Genomic DNA, 20,105 nt, shown 5'->3' on the forward strand with positions numbered 1-20,105 from the left:
AATGGCCATTTTAAGAACAAATCACACTAATGGACAGTTAATAAATAAATATTGTTAAGAGAAAATGTTTATTTTTTTAAATATATATACATTTCCTAGACTAAAAATGTTTGTAGAGCTTTCTGTGTAATCTATGTTCTATAATCAAAATGTTTTTATTTTTGAGGAATACAGTGTTCAGTGATCATTACATAAATTCTTTTATTAGTGTGGTTTAACTGTTTGGATGACCTCATCTGACCTATCTCATTAACTAGGTTAATTGATTGTGCAATAACTAAATTGTATGGCTCTTTGTTATATATTTTCCTCATTGTATGTTAAATAGGGATGCATGTAAATATGGCTTTATGTAGCCTCATTAACAGCACTTTATATACAACAATGTTGCACAATAAAGAATGTGTTCACTGGTAATAAAGCATTTCAAGCTTTAAGAATGACTAATTGCTTTCTTGATCATCCCTTTACTAAAAACAGTCGTACAAAATAAAACATACCACTGCTGCGGGCGCCGCACCCCACGGGAGTCAGGCTGTGGTGGTCATGGCCGCGAGGAGCTGTGGTGGGCATCCCTTATTTTCATTTCTGAGAGGTGGCAACCCTAGCCTCTTATCCTGTATGTAACCTATAAAATTATTTAAACACACTTTTAAATCCTCATGAAAAAAAAAAATTTTGTATTCTGTTGGCACAGAATACACACACGCACACACACACACACACACACACACACAATACCAATTTGCATTTGTATAGCTTGCAGCATTTACATTTACATTTTAACACCTCATGGTCACAGGGACTGAGAGAGAACTTCCACGGCAATATACAGTGACGATAATTGACGGAAATGCTACTTTTAATGCAGATTATAAATTGGAGTTTAAGTTCCTCTTCACTCACTGCGTTACACCAAGGATGGGACTTTGAAAGAAGTTGTGCGTTTTTTCAAGTTCCACATCTCAGCAGGATAGGAAAAGTCGCACTGGCCTGAAGACCAATCTCTCTCCCCCTCTCCATTAAATGAGTGTTAGATCAGCCCTCTTATTAAAGATTAAATATTCCTTTGCAATATTGTTGATTATATACTGATTGACTTTATATGTTCATTGAGGAATTTAAACCTGATGGAGCTGTTCGCTTGCCCTTGCTTAATATATACTTAGTCAATTGCAAATAAACAATCAAAACTGAAGTTAAAGAATGTGTTGGACTATCCTTACATCATTCTTTGTTGGTAGTGTAGCAGAACTGACCTGTAACTGTCCCTCTTTCCCCCTTTTTTGCATTCCTTCAGGAGAAATGAAGTCGTAAATTTCCCAACTTTTAAGAGTCATTGACCATTTGGACTGTTCACAGGGAGGTGTGAATTCGGAGAGACACAAGATGTCTGGCTAAAGAACAACTTCTCACATTCTTTCAGGGGGACAAGAGTCACAGATGGCTCCCACTTCAAAGGCTACCTTTCACCCAGGATGTTTCTCATGGAGATGCTAATTCTTTCTTGCTAGCCCCATGAGAGATAAGAACGGTAAAAACTGTCTGAATGAAAAGTGCCAGGTCCCAGAGGAACTTACAAAATCAGATAATGCTGATAGGTTGCAAATTAGACATTCCTGAAGCAAACTGTTTTGTATGTCTGTTTGCCTTCTGTCCCATCACACCAGGATAATGCAATCTATATGTTTGATTCAACGTTGGATGTTCTTACAATACTAAGCCAATAATCTATGTGATATCAATGCTTTTCCCGTGTTTCTGGCTCATAAAATGACAAAACTGTGATTTGAATTCCCCTAAAAATTTCTACCATGGAACCATACTGCCATCTAGATCTGGGTTTGTAGCAGTTACATTAGATACTTGATATAAGACAATTATGATAAATAGCGCTTATCATTTCGGCAAATAGAGTCTGCCTTTCTTTATTCCTTCCTTTAAGGTAGGGTTATATAGTCATCATGTTTATTAGGATGAGTATAAGGAAATGCTACCATGTTTATTGTTGAATGTTGACATTTGTTCATAAGAATTGCCTAACACATGCTGTGAACAATGTTGAAATGCCCTTGAAAATTGATCATTTAAAATATATTTGATTGACCATAGTGAGAAGCAGATGAGCCCCTCGTACGAATCATTAACTAATCCTTGCTCTATAAGGTGAAATCTACCTTCTTCTGATGAATTACTGGAGCTATGCACCATAAAAAAGACTTTGCCAACATCTCTGCCTTTTCCTTATTTGTTACTGCAATTTTGTTTCCATCGTTCAAAACTGGATATCTCCTGCCCCTTCTATCCCCTCTCATTTTTTTAGTCATCCCCCACACCCATTCTACCTGAATTAATTCAATATTCAATATACCTTTATTAGTCCCACAAGGGGAAATTCCAAAATGGTCCCAACTGAATGGCAGTACTTTCTCCACTGTGCCACTTTTGTCTTATTCTTGTCTTATTGTCCTCCTCACTGCTGCCTGAGCTTGCTTGCACTGAGTAAAATGTTGACAATTGTGAGTACTTTTGACTGGTTTAAATGTCTTATTTTTATTTCTTACTGTCTCCTTACACTTATCATTCCACCATGGCACTACTTTCACTAGCTTTAGTTTCGGGAATGGATTCTAATGCAGTATTCTCCTGTCAAGCGTTTCCATGTTCATTCCATCGTTAACGTGACTCACCTTTTTCAAGAAATTTCACCCAGTCATCTTTCTCCAGGATGCATTTCCCATCAGAGTTTTACATGGTCATCAGTTTGATGCTTTAGTGCTTGACACTAATGTAAGCCCAAGCACAGTCTGTCCCTGTATTTACGTCAATTCTTGTAAAATTGCTATCATTTAAGTACACCAAACTATTTTCGTCAAGCAACTCTTCTATTACCTGACCATTACAGTCTTTTGTTTTGCTCCCCTATAAAGTGTTGTGTCCACTGAAATCACCACACCGGAAAATGTTACAGCTGTTCTGATCTCTTCAAGGATCATAATAATTCACAATCACCAGCTCTTTCCTTTCAGCCCACACCTCCACTACCACATATTCTTGTTAATTTCCTTCATCCATTATTCTGTAGGGAATGCCTTGCTTTGCAAATGTGACACATCCACCCCCCCCCCCCCCCCCCCCCCCGGGTCCTACCTCACTGCTACATATACATACAAAACAAAATCTAAATTAGGTTTTAACCAGGACTTTTGAACACATACTATGTCTGGATTTGTTTTCTTATTTACTATAAACAGCTTGAAATCTTGACCATTATCAATTAGGCTTTCACATTATACTGAAAACATTAACTTTTTGTATCAACCCACACATGCTGTTTTCTGACTTGACTGTACCCTGAGGTCAATTACTTCTTCCCATTTTAATCTTTAAATGGTGTTCTACAGCTTTCACAACTTGAATCCACTGAGTTATTCCTCACCTTCAGGTTTTCCATCAGTTTTTTTCATACTAACACTAAGGGGGATTCCAGAAGTTGACCCCCTTGCAGCCATTGAACTTCTGCTCCCCTACCCTTACAATCCTGGACGCTTTGACTTTCCCAACACTAGTCACCTTCTTTGCCTTCTCCACCTCCATTTCTATATTGCATCTGTGGCCAGGCCGTTGCAAGGCCAAGGCTTGATTTACTTTTCTTTAAACTTTTAGGTTATCACCCAACTCAAGCTGGCTAAAAGCCCACAGATAGTTTGTAGCAATACAGTCAAGGGTAAATAAGGGTCTGACAAGAATTACAAAATGTATTTACAGAGTAAAATCAAGAAATTTGTTAGGACTAGATTAAAAGCTATAAATATAAATGTCTTCAACTCAACTTGGGTAGCACGGTGTCACGGTGGAAACACTGTCGCCTCACAGCTAGAAGGTCCCGGGTTCAATTCCCGTCCGGGTCGCTGTGGGCGCTGGGGGCGTGTCCTCCACCATGCCTTTGGTGCCTGCTGCTTGAGGAAAGGGGCCTTTCTATGTGGAGTTTGCATGTTCTCCCCGTGTTCACCTGGGGTATCCTCCATAAAAATATACCCCCACTAAAAACATGCAAGAAGATCACCACCTGACCAATGGTGACGAAAAGCAGGGCCGTGCAGAGACCTTTGGAGGGAAGGTACTCAAAGTTAAAAGGGGGCACATGGAGCACGAATTTGAAACACCATACAGAAACATACCTTGCAATATAACCGGTTGAATGGTAGCAACCCATATTCATAAAGAATGTAACATGGAATCACAACATACCATATCATTGTCCACACCTCATATATCTGTAAGAGGCCAGTGCAAAGCAAATTTAGTCTCTGTTTTACCTGATGGGGTACATTAAACAGCTTCTGTTGAGGGGGTTGGTGAGGAGGCTATGCTGCTGCTGCTATGACATTTCATACCTTTTCAAAAATTGAACTGTATAGCCACAAATTTAATCCATTCATAATCTGCCCTTTATTATTCCTAGTGCTAAATTAATAAAGTAAAAAATAATTAAATGATATAGAAATCATGTATTTAAATATTTTTGTGCTTTTATTCAGTTTGACTATCAACTTTGACAGCAAGGTTCTAAAAGTTATATAATTTATATGCATATTATATTTCATTTGTGTGTAAATGTTATAAACAAACAAGTACTGATATGTTTAAATGAGAGGTTGAGAAAATCAAAATTCAAATTCTTCTATTATTGTTGTATTTATACTGTAATAGTCCAAAATTATGTGAATATGCATATTGCAAAGTTTTAGTAAAATAACATAGTCTATGCCTCACTGCCTCTAGAAACATAGGAAAAAACAGCTTGACAGTAAAATAACACGATATCTCGGTAATGCACTTTGCCCATGACAAGAGAAACATACAGAAACAAACAAACAAAAAAGCCTCTCACACGCTGTGTGTGCTTAACTTGCGGCTATAACTTGTGAGAGGTGTGTATGCAGAGTTGGATGACACAGAGGATGCTCATTGCTCACTTCACTTTGTCAGTCATCTTGCAAGAATACACCGTGCACAAGCGAATACGCTGCAAAACCTATTCATCGGACCAGTTGTTTACTGCCTCGGATCTTCTTCGGTTTCATGAGACTAGCAGTGACCATCTCCAGCAGCTTAGCGATTTGCAGCAGGGCACGTCTGGGCACGGCAGGTGTTTTATTTTATTTTTAAATAAAATTTTTAAAATTTATTTTTTTTATTTTTGTTTTATTTATTATGCGGGGGGGGGGGGATTTTGTCACTGTGTGTGTGTGTGTGTGTGTGTGTGTGTGTGTGTGTGTGTGTGTGTGTGTGTGAAAGTCCGTCAAATTCGTGCTCCATGTGCCCCCTTTTAACTTAACTAAGGTCTCTGCACGGCCCTGAGCACTCTTATCCTCCAAAATTACAACAAATCCGTCAGATCAGCGATCAGAACAAAATGTCCCCCGAATGTCTGAAAAGAATTGTTAACGTTCAAGGGAAGAAATTATATACACTTCTGGAAAATCTTCAATTGAGATGAACCCCTTGTAATTTTTATTCTTATTTTTTTTCTTTTTTTTATATTATTTTACACTATTCTTTTCAAACTGCACTCAACAGTGATTGAAGCTGTATCTTGACTCTGTATGTTGGAGGCGCTATTTTCCTTTTAATGTAAATCTGCACATATGGACAGAAATGAGTATGTCATTCATTTTTGTATTTGTACTCGTTCAATAAAGATAAAAAAAAAAGAGAAAATGAAAAAAAAAAAAAAAAAAAAGAAGAAGAAGAAGCACTAAAGGAAGCGGAAATAACTCTGTGCTAGGCGTCACCTGATCCTCTCATCTCTACACAGGAAGTGGTTTTGTGAATTCAATATGGCCGTAGTCCGCAAATTGAGGAATATTGTCCTTAAACAAAGAAATAATTAGGCTTTCTCAAACTGCTGTACTCTCGACTCGACTTGCTAATTGGTTTTGACGCTGGTGCGACATGGCCCAATGTGTTCAGTCTGTGCAGGAGTTCATTCAGGACTCGTTTGTCCCGATGGTGGCCGTCTTATGTAGTGAAGACGCGGACAAAGTGACTCGCAAGAACAACCTGAATTTCGCTGAGCTGCTGAGGCCTTTCTGCCGACTAACGTCCGAAGGTGAGACCAGCTATTCTGACCCCACCACGACCATCGACTCTCAGTCTCATCGCAGTCACAAATCAAGCTTAAGTGAGGTAGCTGCATCTTTGGCCTGAGATGGTTATAGCTGACATTAGCTCCGCGTCCACAGCCGGCTAGCAGACTGGATTCCGACCCAGCAGCTGTGTGTGAAGGGGGGGGGGGGGGGGGGGGGGGCATTCAGTCTTTGAGATGTTGATTATGTCAAGAATAACTTTCAGATAGCAACACTAGCAACAGGCAACATTTTTTGTGAATGTTGGATTGTCAGACCAAACAAGAAATAGCTGAAGTCGTAACGTTGAGTAAGCTAATTAGCAAATGGGCTTTAGTTGCAGTCCACTCAGGAAGGCTAACGTGAATTCGCTGTCCAAGTAAGACCAATATGCAAGCATTGTCCCAAATCATTGACGACATATTAGATTCACTCGAGATGAACTGCACATCGCCTGAAATGTTGACGAGGGCAAGCGACGGTAGCAGGGGCAGTGTCAGAAGGCTTGACTGAAGACTTTTCCAACAGTCTTCACAGTCTGTACAGGAAGTCACTAACACTTCTTTAAGAGCATCAAACACCTCTTCCCAAAATGTTTTTAATTTAGGACATTTCCAAAATAAGTTTGTTATGGTTGCCAATTTGCGCACCACAATTTCTGTAACATTTACTTGCATATGCTGAGCTTATTTAAGCAACTATTTATGGTGTTCAAAAATATCTTATAATTGCCTTCCACTTAAAACTCCCTCTACATATTTCAGTTGGTAACTAGATGTGCTTTGGTGCATACTTTTTCCCACCTGTCCTGTGATATATCTGTGTTTGTTTCAGTTTCCCACCTTTCTTTTATCTTGAGTGTATTATTCAAATTCATGCCTAGGAATACTTTGTGAAAATGACATATAACTTTCGTAACCCAGTTTCCTGTTTGTATTTTTGTCAAGAATTTTTCAGTTGTAAAGGGCTCCAATACTTTGGCCTAAATTCCTCTTAACTGTTCAAATGATTTAAGGCTGCCATTTTTATGAGGTTGGTGCGGGTTAGCGAGTTAGCGAGTCCATTTTCTGTCCATTCCTTTCCATTCCACCTGTCACCATGTGGCTGCACACTCATTCCCTAATAATCCAATATTGTTATTTAGTTGGGACTGCAGGCAGGCCAGCATTAATGATGCCTTCACAAGTGTTCGGGTTACCCACGCCTAAGCACTAATGCACCCCCCATACCATCATGGGTGTTGGTTTTTGCAAAAAAGTTAAACTGTGCACTGATAACAACCCGGATGGTCCCTCTCGTCTTAAGCCCACAGAATGTGGCGTCCATGATTTCCAAAAAGAATTTCAAATTTTAACCCATCAGGCCACAGGACAGTTTTCCATGTTGCCTCAGTCCATCTTAAATGAGCCTGGAACCAGAGAAGGTGGAATGTGTCTGGATCTGGTTTATATATGGTTTTCTCTTTGCATGATAGAGTTTCAACTTGTGTTTGTTGATGCAGCGACGGGCGGATCATAACTCAAGGACAGATGTGTTCACAGACAATGTTTTTTGCAAGTGTTCCTGAGCCCTTACAATGATCTCCACTGCAGAATCATGTCTGTTTTCAATGCAGCGTTGTCTTAGGGCCCCGAAGATCATGGTCATGATCATGGTCATGGTTTTCAGCCTTTGTCCTTTGTATACAGAGATTTCTTCGGATTCTCTGAATCTTTTAATGACATTATGTTCTGCAGACAATGAAATCCCCAAATTCTTTGCAAATTTACATTGAGAAACATTATTCTTAATGTGCAGGGTGGCTGTGGCTCAGGAGGTAGAGCAGTCGTCCACCAATCAGAGGGTCGGTGGTTCAATCCCTGGCCTCGGTAGCCTGCATGACAAGATACTGTGTGAATGGATAACAGTTGAGCAGAGCATGAGCTTAGCTGCTGTACAAATGTGCATGTGAATGGGTTACTTGTTGTAAAAGTGCTTTGAGTGGTCATCAGACTGGAAAAGCATCATGTATCATCATGTATGTGAGTATCATCATGTATGATTGTTGATGGCACTCTTGCAAGACAACCAGATCACTTTACGTTCTCAGAGCCTAGCCACTACCAAAATATTTTATAAGGATTCATAACATAATTTGCATTGCTCCATGCAAACAAGCAACTTAGAGCAGCAGTTGTCATTGTTTTACATAACATCACTCTGCCAAGTTGTGGAACAAGTACTCATATCTTTTATGCAAGTAATATATATATCCATCCATCCATTATCTATACCGCCTATCCCTTTCGGGGTTGCGGGGGGCTGGAGCCTATCCCAGTTACAATGGGCGAGAGGCGGGGTACACCCTGAACCGATCGCCAGCCGATTGCAGGGCCACATGTAATGACAAACAAACATTCACACTCACACTCACACCTACGGACAATTTAGAGTCATCAATTAACCTAATGAGCATGTTTTTGGTCTGTGGGAGGAAGCCGGAGTACCCGGAGAGAGCCCACGCATGCACGGGAAGAACATGCAAACTTCACACAGAAGGGCCCCGCCTGACCCGGGGATCGAACCGGCAACCTTCTTGCTGTGAGGCACGCGCACTACCTGCTGCGCCACCGTGCAGCCCCTAATATATATATATATATATATATATATATATATATATATATATATATATATATATATATATATATATATATATATATATATATATATATATAATGAAAGTATTGGCATCAAAAATATACTTAAAGTACCAAATGTAAAAGTTGGCCAGAATAATATTTATCATACTTACTGCATTACAATTATTGATGCATTAATGTTTTTATTACTTTCATTTTTAATGGTAAAGGTTGGGCTCATTTTAATTATTTTATGCACTGCTGGGTATCTTAGTCTGTAATAATACATGAATTTATTACTTGATTTTTATTTTATTATAATTTGAATCTGCAAAATAAGTAGTAGCAACAATGTTAATATTAATAGGTGCAACAGTAATATCTGATTTTTGCTGCTAAAATCTATCATTGTTATATTGGCCTTTAAAAATCCACCATTGGTTGACCTCTAGTCTTCTGACCTCAAGTCCCAACGTCTTTCAGTTGCAAACTAGTATGCAGAATCTGCGAAAATTCCCTAGATAAGAGATAACCTCAAGAACTTCATCAGGGTTATTTTCTCGGACTTTGGAAAGTCCCCTCAAGAGCCACAAGACATACAGCTATTAATTTGCTGAATAGTACTCTGTGTGTCTAGTAAACTGAACTAGATGTGTAAAATTGATCATTCAGTTGTCTGACAACTGGAAACAGAAGCATCTGTAAATGGAAAAAATTAAATTATCAGTTACGCTGTATTGAAACACAGAAATGGTGATCACAGCAGGTATGGACAGTGTTAAAGTTTTAATCATTTTCCTGGGGACATTGATCTTCAAGAAAACAACCTGAAAATGACAGTAGGGACATATATAAACATTGTTTTTAGATTTAGCTTGTTATGGGCAGTATTCCGTTTTTCCATATCGTACTTTTGTGTTCGGAAAAAAAAAAAAAAAAAGTTAGTTGTTATGCTTTTCCACTGGAAAAGCCCTGCAGACCAGGCAACGAACCAAAACAGGTGAAAGCCCTGTGATAGTATGCTGGGAAGAGAACATTTGTGTGGCAGCACAAAAAAGGAGAAAACTGACACCATGAGCCATTAAACCTCGGTATTAACGTCTAATATACACTCTGAGTTAGGTGACCTTTCAGTTTATTGGGTGGATATTTGGATATTTTTTTCTTTAAAATGTGGCCACACTGTACAGACCACATATTAATATTACAAATGGCTGATATTTGATCAGTGTGTACTAGAGCAATTTGATTGTTCTCCAATTACAATGTGTTCTGCATGCATTCACACCTGCTGTATTGATACTGATACAGATATATATCAAGACAAAGATTAAATGTTAATAACAGGCCAAATTAACTACAGACACTGTATTTAAACACAAAAATCCTTGAAATATGGTTCTACGAGAATTGCGACCAAGATATGTAGAGAGCAGGACAATTTACAAGGCAAAAATACATTGGGGAGGTGTTGATTCAACTTGAGAGTAATTTTTGAGGTTGTTGTCTCTGCTGCTGTTGAATTGTATTGTGTTATACTGAGAGGCATTTGTATATATATTTTGCCCTTGACGTTTCCTATCAATTAGGGCACACTGAATATTGAAACATCTCTTGGTAAGATATGATCCAGTTCTACAACAGCACAAACTGTAGCCTCCAAATGGTGGTTCGCAGCCGAGTGTGAATCAGCACCTTTAAGTCTGAGGCCATGGTCCTCATGCGGAAAAGGATGGATTGCCTGCTTTGGGTCAGGTCCTACCCCAAGTGTAGGCGTTTAAGTATCTTGGGGTCTTGTTCATAAGGGAGGGTAGGAATGAATGGGAGCTCATGGGGCAGCGGCTGCAGTGATGCAGGCACTTAAACAGTCCGTTGTAGTGTAGTGAGGCAGCTAAGCCGGAAAATGAAGCCCTCAATTTATTGTTTGATCTACATTCTGACCTTCACCTCTGGTCATGAACTTTGGGTAATGACTGAAAGAACGGATCACGAATATGGGCAGCTGAAATGAGATTCCTCCGCAGGGTTGGGCTGCGGTCTGGGCTCAGCCTTAGTGATAGGGTGAGGACAACCGGGAGGAGCTCGGAGTAGATCCGCTGCTCCTCCATGGCGAGAGGAACCAGTTGAGGTGGTTTAGGCATCTGGTGAGGATGCCTCCTGGACGTCTCCCCAGAGAGGTGTTTCGGAAATGTCCATCAGGGAGGAGACCTCGGGGCTCACCCAGGACACGCTGAATGTATTATGTGTCTCGGCTGGCCTGGGAACGCCTCGGGTAGGAGAGGCTGATCACGATAATGGATTGCGTTTGATTGATCTCTCATGTTGGCTCACATGTCTTTTCCCTCCGTGTGATGCATTTAAATCTGTATTCTTCATTAAGTACAGGCAAGCCTCCTCCCATTTGGTGAAATACTTGCTCAAATTTTTAGGTACTCCATTCTTCTCCTGTTCATTCATTCATTCATTCATTCATTCATTCATTCATTCATTCATTCATTCAATCATTCAATCATTATTTCTTCTGCTTCTGCTTCTATTGGCAGGTGCCATTTGAGTGAATGACTTCTCATCATTCGATATTACAGCTAATGTTGTACATACTGCTACCCACATTAGCCTGAGGACTTGGTAGTTATACCTCCTGTCAACATTATAGCCAATGTTTTTTTTGTTGTTGTTTTTTTTTTTGAAATGTCAAAAATATGGGAGCTTTGTGAGGAAATATTTAAATATGTGGACGGGGTAGAGAATGGTAAAATACTAGAGAATCCTGGGAAAAACAGCATGGTTGACAGGTCTGGCCTCTGTCGTCATCACATGACTTATGCAAGGAACTAGTTCATTTTTTGTCAATCAACTAATCATTTCAGCACTGCATACTGGTCCTGCCTATTGATACTGTTACTTTTCAATTCTGTAAATAAAAGGGATAAAATGTTTTTAAAGTAATTAATAATAATTTGTAACTCTACCACAAATACAACAGATAAATGTCTAAATATATTTGCTGTTGTAATACTTAAACTATTTCAGTGAGACCCAGAGAACATCTATAGCCACAAGGAAGTTAATAAATATGCATAAACACATACAGTATTTCTTACAAATCACAGCTACTTTTTAATGTATGTTTTTAGAGACCATGTGACTCCAAATGATATGTCCTGGATCACTGAGGAAAGTGTTCTTTTCTAGGTCACATCCGAGATCCAAACAACCAGGTGCAGGTTGTGAAAAACCTACGTATCTGTGTCAACAATGTGGTGACAAGTCCAAACACAGCATCTGCTGCCCTCAGCCCCACCCAGTGTCACCTGCTCAATGAAGTGGTATTATCCTGCCAGCCACAGGAGAGTGCTGTGACCAGTGTGATCACAGCAGGAGACTATGACCTCAGTTTCAGTGGTAAGGACTAGAGCTTGAATGATACATTTATATTTGAGGGTTTAGAAAAACAGATGATCTATTGGCCAATACATTTTTTTTGTTACAGAAATACATTACACAAACAAATGTTTATGATAATGATTCCTTATGTTTGGTGATTGTCCACTATTGAACTCACTGTACTTACAAGTCAAAAAATATGAATAGTTTGCAATTACACTGATGATTGTTATGCGCTAGAGAGAGACACCCATCTCCTGAGGGAGATGATGCAATGGGCATAATGTTAAATAATGACATTACACCAGATGCCAGAGGATGAAGTATCCAGATCCTGAAGCAACACTGCAATCTAAAAATACTCCATTGCACTATTGTTTGGTTATTATTTGGTTCTTTGGTTATATGTTGATGCCTTGATTTTGAGGCAGCATTGTACTCATGTTTAATGTTCTGTAGTTGATTGAGTTAGAGCTAGTTTTAACAATTTTGTATATGTACTTTATATACGGGGCAGTGCAATCTGCAATCTCAGTACATACATTTTTTTTCATGTAACAATTTCTTTAGAATTCAAATAATTTCTATTAGGTTGAAGCCACAGTATGCCCACCTACCAAGACACCATTATAATGCTGGTTTACAATACCCTGTCATCATTGATGTATTTATTTTCATGCAGAAATTAATCCAGTTTATTCATAAGAAGGTGTCCACATAGGTGGTTTGCAGGAATGCATGCTTGATTAGAAACACACACTTTTGCCTGCTTGGCAGCAATTGAATGGGGTCTGTGTTATAGACTGGACAATGTTGTGAATGGGATCATGTTGGGTGGACACTGTGGATACTTTACACTGTGAAGCTTTTACAATCCAGCAGATGTCAATAATGCAACACTTATGGATGCCAACCACTATAAATCTCAGCAGAAAAAGATGGCAGCAACTGTCATTGGTCATCATTACACATTTCTCATCTACACATGTTTTAAGTTGACACATTTGCTCCAAGTAACCAACTGTGAGAGATGTCCAAAAAACAAACCGACATTGTTGTTCTTCCGTGTACAAAGAAATGCCCAACCGAACCAGAGCAGAAGAAAAAACTTCTCTCTGACAACTCCAAGATCTACTGCGGCATGAAACTCACGATCAATGCAGTGAAATATGTTGCATATGTCTTTGGCATCCACATCTAGGAGACATGTGGTGTGGTGTGAGGTGAGGTGTCTCTTTGTTTGAGAACAGCAGAAGACAATCCAACCAATAACTTCAAAATCCTCAGTATTTTTACACTGAACTTTCTCCAGTGGACGTCTAAGTGTATGTTTTATAATACTGTTGGAGTTTTTGTTCTGGAAAGTGCAACTTGGGACTTAAACTGGACCAAAATAGTCCCCCAGCCATTTGGCCAGGCCCCACAGGCTATCTCCAGGCCCTGGCTCCAGAGGCCTATCTCCAGCTCTCAGCTTCAGAGGGTACCTCGAGCCCCAGCCCCCAGTGGCTGCCATTAGGCCAGCCATGGCGAACCACAAAGGTAACAAGATGGACTTTAAATCTGATGAAGAAGCCTATGATACACTGACACAGGTTCAGGAAATGCTTCAAATACAAAAAGAGCACTTCACTGAGCTTCTTCAACAACAGCAGAGTAACTGCAAAGATTTCATTAAGCTTATCCTGGATAGCTTAAACAAACGGCTTGATGACCTAACGAGAGAAAACCAAGATCTCAAAATGAGCTTCCAGTATACCCAAAATGAAGTTGATCCTGTCTGCAGAGTTGTCTTCTTTCCTCAGCTACACGTATGGAGTACTTAAATGGCCAATCTAGAAGGAACAATCTGGTCTTTGAGGGCCTCCCTAAATCACCTAATGAGACCTGGGCTGAGTCGGAGGATAAGGTCCGTAAACTACTGGTGGAAAACCTGAAAATGGGTCCCCAGCATGCCATAGAGATGGAACGGGCACATCGCACCGGTAAACCAGCTCAAAATGGCAGATCCAGACCAGTGGTGGTCAAGTTCCTCCGCTACAAGGATAAGCAGACTGTCCTTTCGAAAGCCAAATCCCTCAAAGGTACAGGCATCTATATCAATGAGGACTATACTGAAGCAGTTCGTCAAAGGCGTAAGGAGTTGCTCCCAGCCATGCGTGCAGCCCGAGAACGTGGGGACATTCCCTATTTAAACCATGACCGTCTCATTGTCCATCCTGCCAACCAACGCAATGGTAAACCTGAGTGAGTAACCTACGCTCTGTCCTGGTGGACAGTGCTGAAGCTGCTGTTCTAATTTATCTTATATATATATATATATATATATATATATATATATATATATATATATATATATATATATATATATATATATATATATATATATATATATATATATATATATATATATATATTTTTTTTTTTTTTTAATAAATTTTTCTGATTTCACTTTCTATTGCTTTTTTCATTTCTTATCTATGGAATTGGACCCTTTAAGCATCCTTACTAATAGTAGTTATACCCAGGAGAACTTAGCTTTCAACCTATTCGAAGGGTGTGACGATGGAACAGATTTTGTGTATAATGATTGTTTTGACCCTGACTTGAATGTTTTTCGTCCACTAATGGCACAATCATAAAAAATGTTTGTCTTAGACTGAAGCACAGTTTAATTCCTTGTGTGGAAGCCTCACTATGGTTCCAATGACATTTTAAACTTTTCACATGAATATATATAGTCTGCCTAAAAATTATGACCATCTAATTCACTACTTATCCTGTTTGAAACATGATTTTACTGTCATTGCTGTCACTGAGACTTGGCTCTCAAATGACGTAAAATCACTATATGATCTACCGAATTACATTGCAGTTCACTCCAATAGGGAGGGCAGGAAGGGTGGTGGTGTTTCCCTGTTTGTCCATAGTGATAGCAACTTCATCAACAGGGAGGACCTTAAGCTTAAAACAGAATCAAGGGACATCGAGTTTACTTTCATTGAAATATTTCTGTCTAGAACTGAAAAGAAAATAATAATCGGATGCGTTTATCGCCCACCAGATACTGACTGTTCATAAGGGAGGGTAGGAATGAATGGGAGCTCATGGGGCAGCGGCTGCAGTGATGCAGGCACTTAAACAGTCCGTTGTAGTGTAGTGAGGCAGCTAAGCCGGAAAATGAAGCCCTCAATTTATTGTTTGATCTACATTCTGACCTTCACCTCTGGTCATGAACTTTGGGTAATGACTGAAAGAACGGATCACGAATATGGGCAGCTGAAATGAGATTCCTCCGCAGGGTTGGGCTGTGTCTGGGCTCAGCCTTAGTGATAGGGTGAGGACAACCGGGAGGAGCTCGGAGTAGATCCGCTGCTCCTCGATGGCGAGAGGAACCAGTTGAGGTGGTTTAGGCATCTGGTGAGGATGCCTCCTGGACGTCTCCCCAGAGAGGTGTTTCGGAAATGTCCATCAGGGAGGAGACCTCGGGGCTCACCCAGGACACGCTGAATGTATTATGTGTCTCTTTCTCTTAATATACACACACACATATATATATATTATACATATATACATATACATACACACATATAGACACACACACACACACACACACACACACACACACACACACACACACACACACATATATATATACACACACAAACACACACACACACACACATATGTACACATACATACATACATTGAATTCGGAATTTCCCCTCGTGGGACGAATAAAGGAATATTGAATTGAATTAATAAATAAAGAAGGCAAAATGGCCTATATCCTTGGAGACTACAATATAGATCTCTACAAAAGTAAGACACACTCATCAACCCTGGATTTTTTGAATAATTTATACTCCATTTACTTTTATCCAATTATTACTGTACCCACTAGAGTGACAGAAAAATCAGCAACATTAATAGATAATATTCTGACTAACTCAGGAGATAAAGTGCTCAGTTCAGGTACACTCTGATCATTTCCCTGTTTTTCAAATTTCCCTTGTAGAGGGGAAAAAGGAAAAACAATTTGTTGGTAAAACTACTTACAGGAAATTTAATGAAAAAAGTATAACTACATTTAAAAAACTAATTGATGGTCTATCCTGGGAGAATGTGTATATCCAAACTGATGTAAACTGTGCATACCAAACTTTTATTGAATCCTTTAATTTTGTTTTTGATAAATGCTTCCCATTAGTTACAGCACAGAAAGCCAGAAAGCAAGACCTTTCTAAGCCTTGGTTTACTGGTGAGATACAAAAGTCTTCAAAGAAAAAAAATCGTCTCTATAAGAAATTTGTACTAAATCCCACCCCCTCAACCAAATAAATTACAAATTGTGTAAAAATAAATTTAATCATACTATTAGGGCAGCAAAGAAAAAATACTATAGTGAGAAATTTAAAGACTGCTCTAATAATATTAAAGAAACATGGTCAACTATTAAACACCTTCTGAATGGGAAAAACACATTATTACAACCACCAAGTCACTTTGTTGAATCTGGGAACAACATCTCCAATCCTTATGAAATCGCATGTGGGTTTAATGATTTTTTTGTGAATGTGGGTCCTACTATTGGAGGAAATATTCCTACTCCAAGCGAAAGCCCCCTTGACTATATTGATGGTTGTTTTTCTTCTTTTAGTAGTTTTGATCCTCCTAATACAAATGAAATACTCAAAATTATTGATCAACTCAAACCATCAGCAGCAGGTCATGATGACATCAGACCAACTCTTGTAAAGGAGGTAAAATACTCCATTATCTAACCTTTAACTTTTATTTTTTCACTTTCACTAGAAACTGGCATTGTTCCGAATGACCTAAAGACAGCGAAAGTCATTCCCATTCACAAATCAGACGATCAAAGCATTTTTACCAATTATCGACCAATCTCTTTATTACCTTGTTTTTCTAAGATACTTGAGAAACTTGTATACAGAAGAACCCTCCAACACATAAATTCAAATAATATATTGTACAACCATCAATATGGCTTCAGAAAGGAACGTTCAACTTACATGGCTTTATTACACCTTATCGACCAAATTTCCTCTGCATTAGATAATAATGAATTCGCACTGGGCATCTTCCTTGATCTGTCTAAAGCATTTGATACAGTGAACCACAGTGTTTTATTGCTAAAATTGCTCAGATATGGTTTTCAAGGTGATGTTTATAAAAGGTTTAAGAGTTTTATTCTCAATAGAAGTCAATTTGTTTGTTTCAATAATTGTATGTCTAACAAATGTTAGAGAATGAATGAGTGTTATGACTTGTGGTGTGGCACAAGGTTCTATTCTTGGCCCTTTATTATTTTTGATTTACATAAATGATCTTACCGTTGTATCTAGCTCTATATCTCCTATTCTGTTTGCAGATGACACTAATCTTTTTCTTTCCCATAAGCATTTTAAAACCCTCATTACTGAAGCTAACTCTGGACTCCTTGCCTATTCAAAATGGTTTCAACTAAACAAATTATCTTTAAATATAAAGAAAACAAATTATATAATTTTTGCTGGCAAGAAGCAATTTGATGATGCCAAAGTATTAATTGAAGGAAAAGAAATCCAGAGAGTATATTCCAGTTGATGAAAAATGCTCCTGGAAAGAACATATTGACTTTGTGTCCAAAAAAATGTCTAAATCTGTGGGAATTATCAGGAAGGTTCATAAATACCTGAACAGATCTGGTATATTCATTTTATATTATAGTCTTGTATATCCTTACCTTACTTAAAGTAACATTGTATGGGCCAGCACTTATCCAACATACCTACATAAACTTCACTTAATTCAGAAATGTTTTGTTAGAATAGCCACTAGTTCAAAATCCTTAGTCACATCTGCCCCCTTATTTTCTAAATTGAAAATACTGTCGATATATCACTTAAATATCGTGCAATCATGTACCTTTCTTTTCAAGGTCCAGTATCAGGGTCACACACTTCCATATCACTTTCAACAATATTTTCATAAAAACTCAAACATTCACTCCAGAACTACTAGACAATCAACTCTCCTGCACACTCCACTTTGTCGTACCACCAGAGGCCAGTTCTCTATCAAATACAAAGGTGTTATCTTATGGAACAAATATATTCACTTGATAGACAGCTCACCCTCCCTACCCGTCTACAAAAGGAAATTAAAAGAACATCTGTGCTTGATTGAATTGTGCTAATTTCTGTTGCCATCGTAATTTGACTCTTTTGATGAATTGCTTAATTATTGAGCTTGTTCGCTGCTGTTTTATTATTATCATTATTATTTTTTTTACTATATATGGATTATTATTTGTACCATATCCATTGGTCTAATTAAGATCTATACATATTTTTTTTCTGACCTTTCATTTTTACTTATTTTATTTTCTATTTATTTTATTAGTTTATGTATCTCGCTTTTTTTTTTTTGGTGAGGGTCTCGATAAGCCCTCCCAGGGTTTCTTACCTCACCAGCACTGATATTTATTTTATTTTATTAATTTCCCTTCTATCTGAAATACACTTTGTGTGTATTAGCTTATAAAATGCAAATCAATAAATAAAATAAATAAACAAAACAGGTGTGTGTACAGAGGTTGTCTGTCACATACTTGCCTCACAGAGATGACCACAGAGACATGTGACTCAAAGCCATGTTTGTAAATTGTCGGCCATCATAAACGCAGACACCAGTTTATCTGCAATAAACTCAAACTCACAGATAAAAAAGTGGTGCACATCAGCAAATGGTCAAGACATTTGCATTTTGACACTATTTTTACACAATGAGTATGTTTCTCAGTGGGTCTCCCCAAGTCACACTCAGAAGATGTGGGGTGCTGGGATCAGCCATTAACTATAGGTACATTCTACATTCTGCTCGTTTGAGAATTTTTCATCATTGGAATTAATTATATGCAAAGAAGCACAGCACCAGACAGATGACTGGGTAAAATGGTCAATTTTATTTGATTTTAAGCTAAATGATTTGTTGCATCCAGTTGGTGTTACATCACAAGATAAAAGTCAAAAATATATATTTTGCAATCAAAAAATCATCACGTTGGACATTGTAACTGCAAGATTAATCCCTGTGGGAGCCTTGGCTATGTACATAAATGCTGTCATTAGTTGGCATTTTCGCTATTGTTGTCAACAGGGAAAAGACCAAAACCTAGAAAGTTTGTTTCCATAGTCCATAGAGTATTTACCGATTTAAATGGTAAAAAAAAAAAAAAAAAACTGAGACAAAACAACACAATAATTCAAACAGTACAATAGTGCCATGTGAACTGCATTGTTCTTTACTACCTGTAACCTGTTAAAATTATTTGCTCTTGATTTAGACCATACTGCCCAACAATAATCTAAGTGTGGTAAGACTTTGAGCAAGACTTTCAGGCCCTCAGACGGCACTGCATTGAAAACAGACACACTTCTTTAGTAGACATCACTGCATGGGCTCAGGAAAACTTCCAAAAACCACTGATATGGGGTTTCAGTGTTTTGCAAATCATCGCATTCAGTTTCTATTTACATTTCAACACAACATCCCAACTTTTTTGGAAATGGGACTGTATTCATTTCCCTCGGACTTTTCCCACATTTTGCATCAGTGTTAATTTTGTCAACAAAAATTCCAACTATAAGTATTCGTTGACGTCATTTTATTGCATGACTAAATTATAACGACAACGTAAATGAAAAAATATCGATATCAAAAATTACAGCGAAATATCTGTTCATCATGCCCTGACGAGTAAAGACGAGACGAAAATGTCTGTGTACGGTCAGACATCTTGGGTGTCTTTTAACCAATCACTTCTGCAAGTCAAATTCTCTGCCCCATCACATTTTTGTTTTGTTACCAGTGTCACCCCCCCAAGCCAATGAGAAGATAAGTTGGACCAAATCATTTCACAGTATTTGTATTTCTCCACGTTGTATGCAAATGAAGAGGGCAATGT

At 38.4% G+C, this 20,105-nt stretch overlaps 1 protein-coding gene across 1 annotated transcript in view; it reads left to right on the top strand.

The window, feature by feature from the left end:
* The first annotated feature begins 5,774 nt into the window (after positions 1-5,774).
* trappc8 (trafficking protein particle complex subunit 8) overlaps positions 5,775-20,105 on the top strand; it is an 89,440-nt gene continuing 75,109 nt past the window's right edge. The window contains exons 1-2 of the mRNA XM_070960386.1: positions 5,775-6,115; positions 11,945-12,154. Of these exons, the coding sequence (XP_070816487.1) occupies positions 5,959-6,115; positions 11,945-12,154 (367 nt within the window). The 5' untranslated portion in view covers positions 5,775-5,958. The remainder of the gene's footprint in view (positions 6,116-11,944; positions 12,155-20,105) is intronic.

This window comes from Chaetodon trifascialis, chromosome 4, assembly GCF_039877785.1.
Source record: "Chaetodon trifascialis isolate fChaTrf1 chromosome 4, fChaTrf1.hap1, whole genome shotgun sequence".
NCBI classification, from domain to species: Eukaryota; Metazoa; Chordata; class Actinopteri; order Chaetodontiformes; family Chaetodontidae; genus Chaetodon; species Chaetodon trifascialis.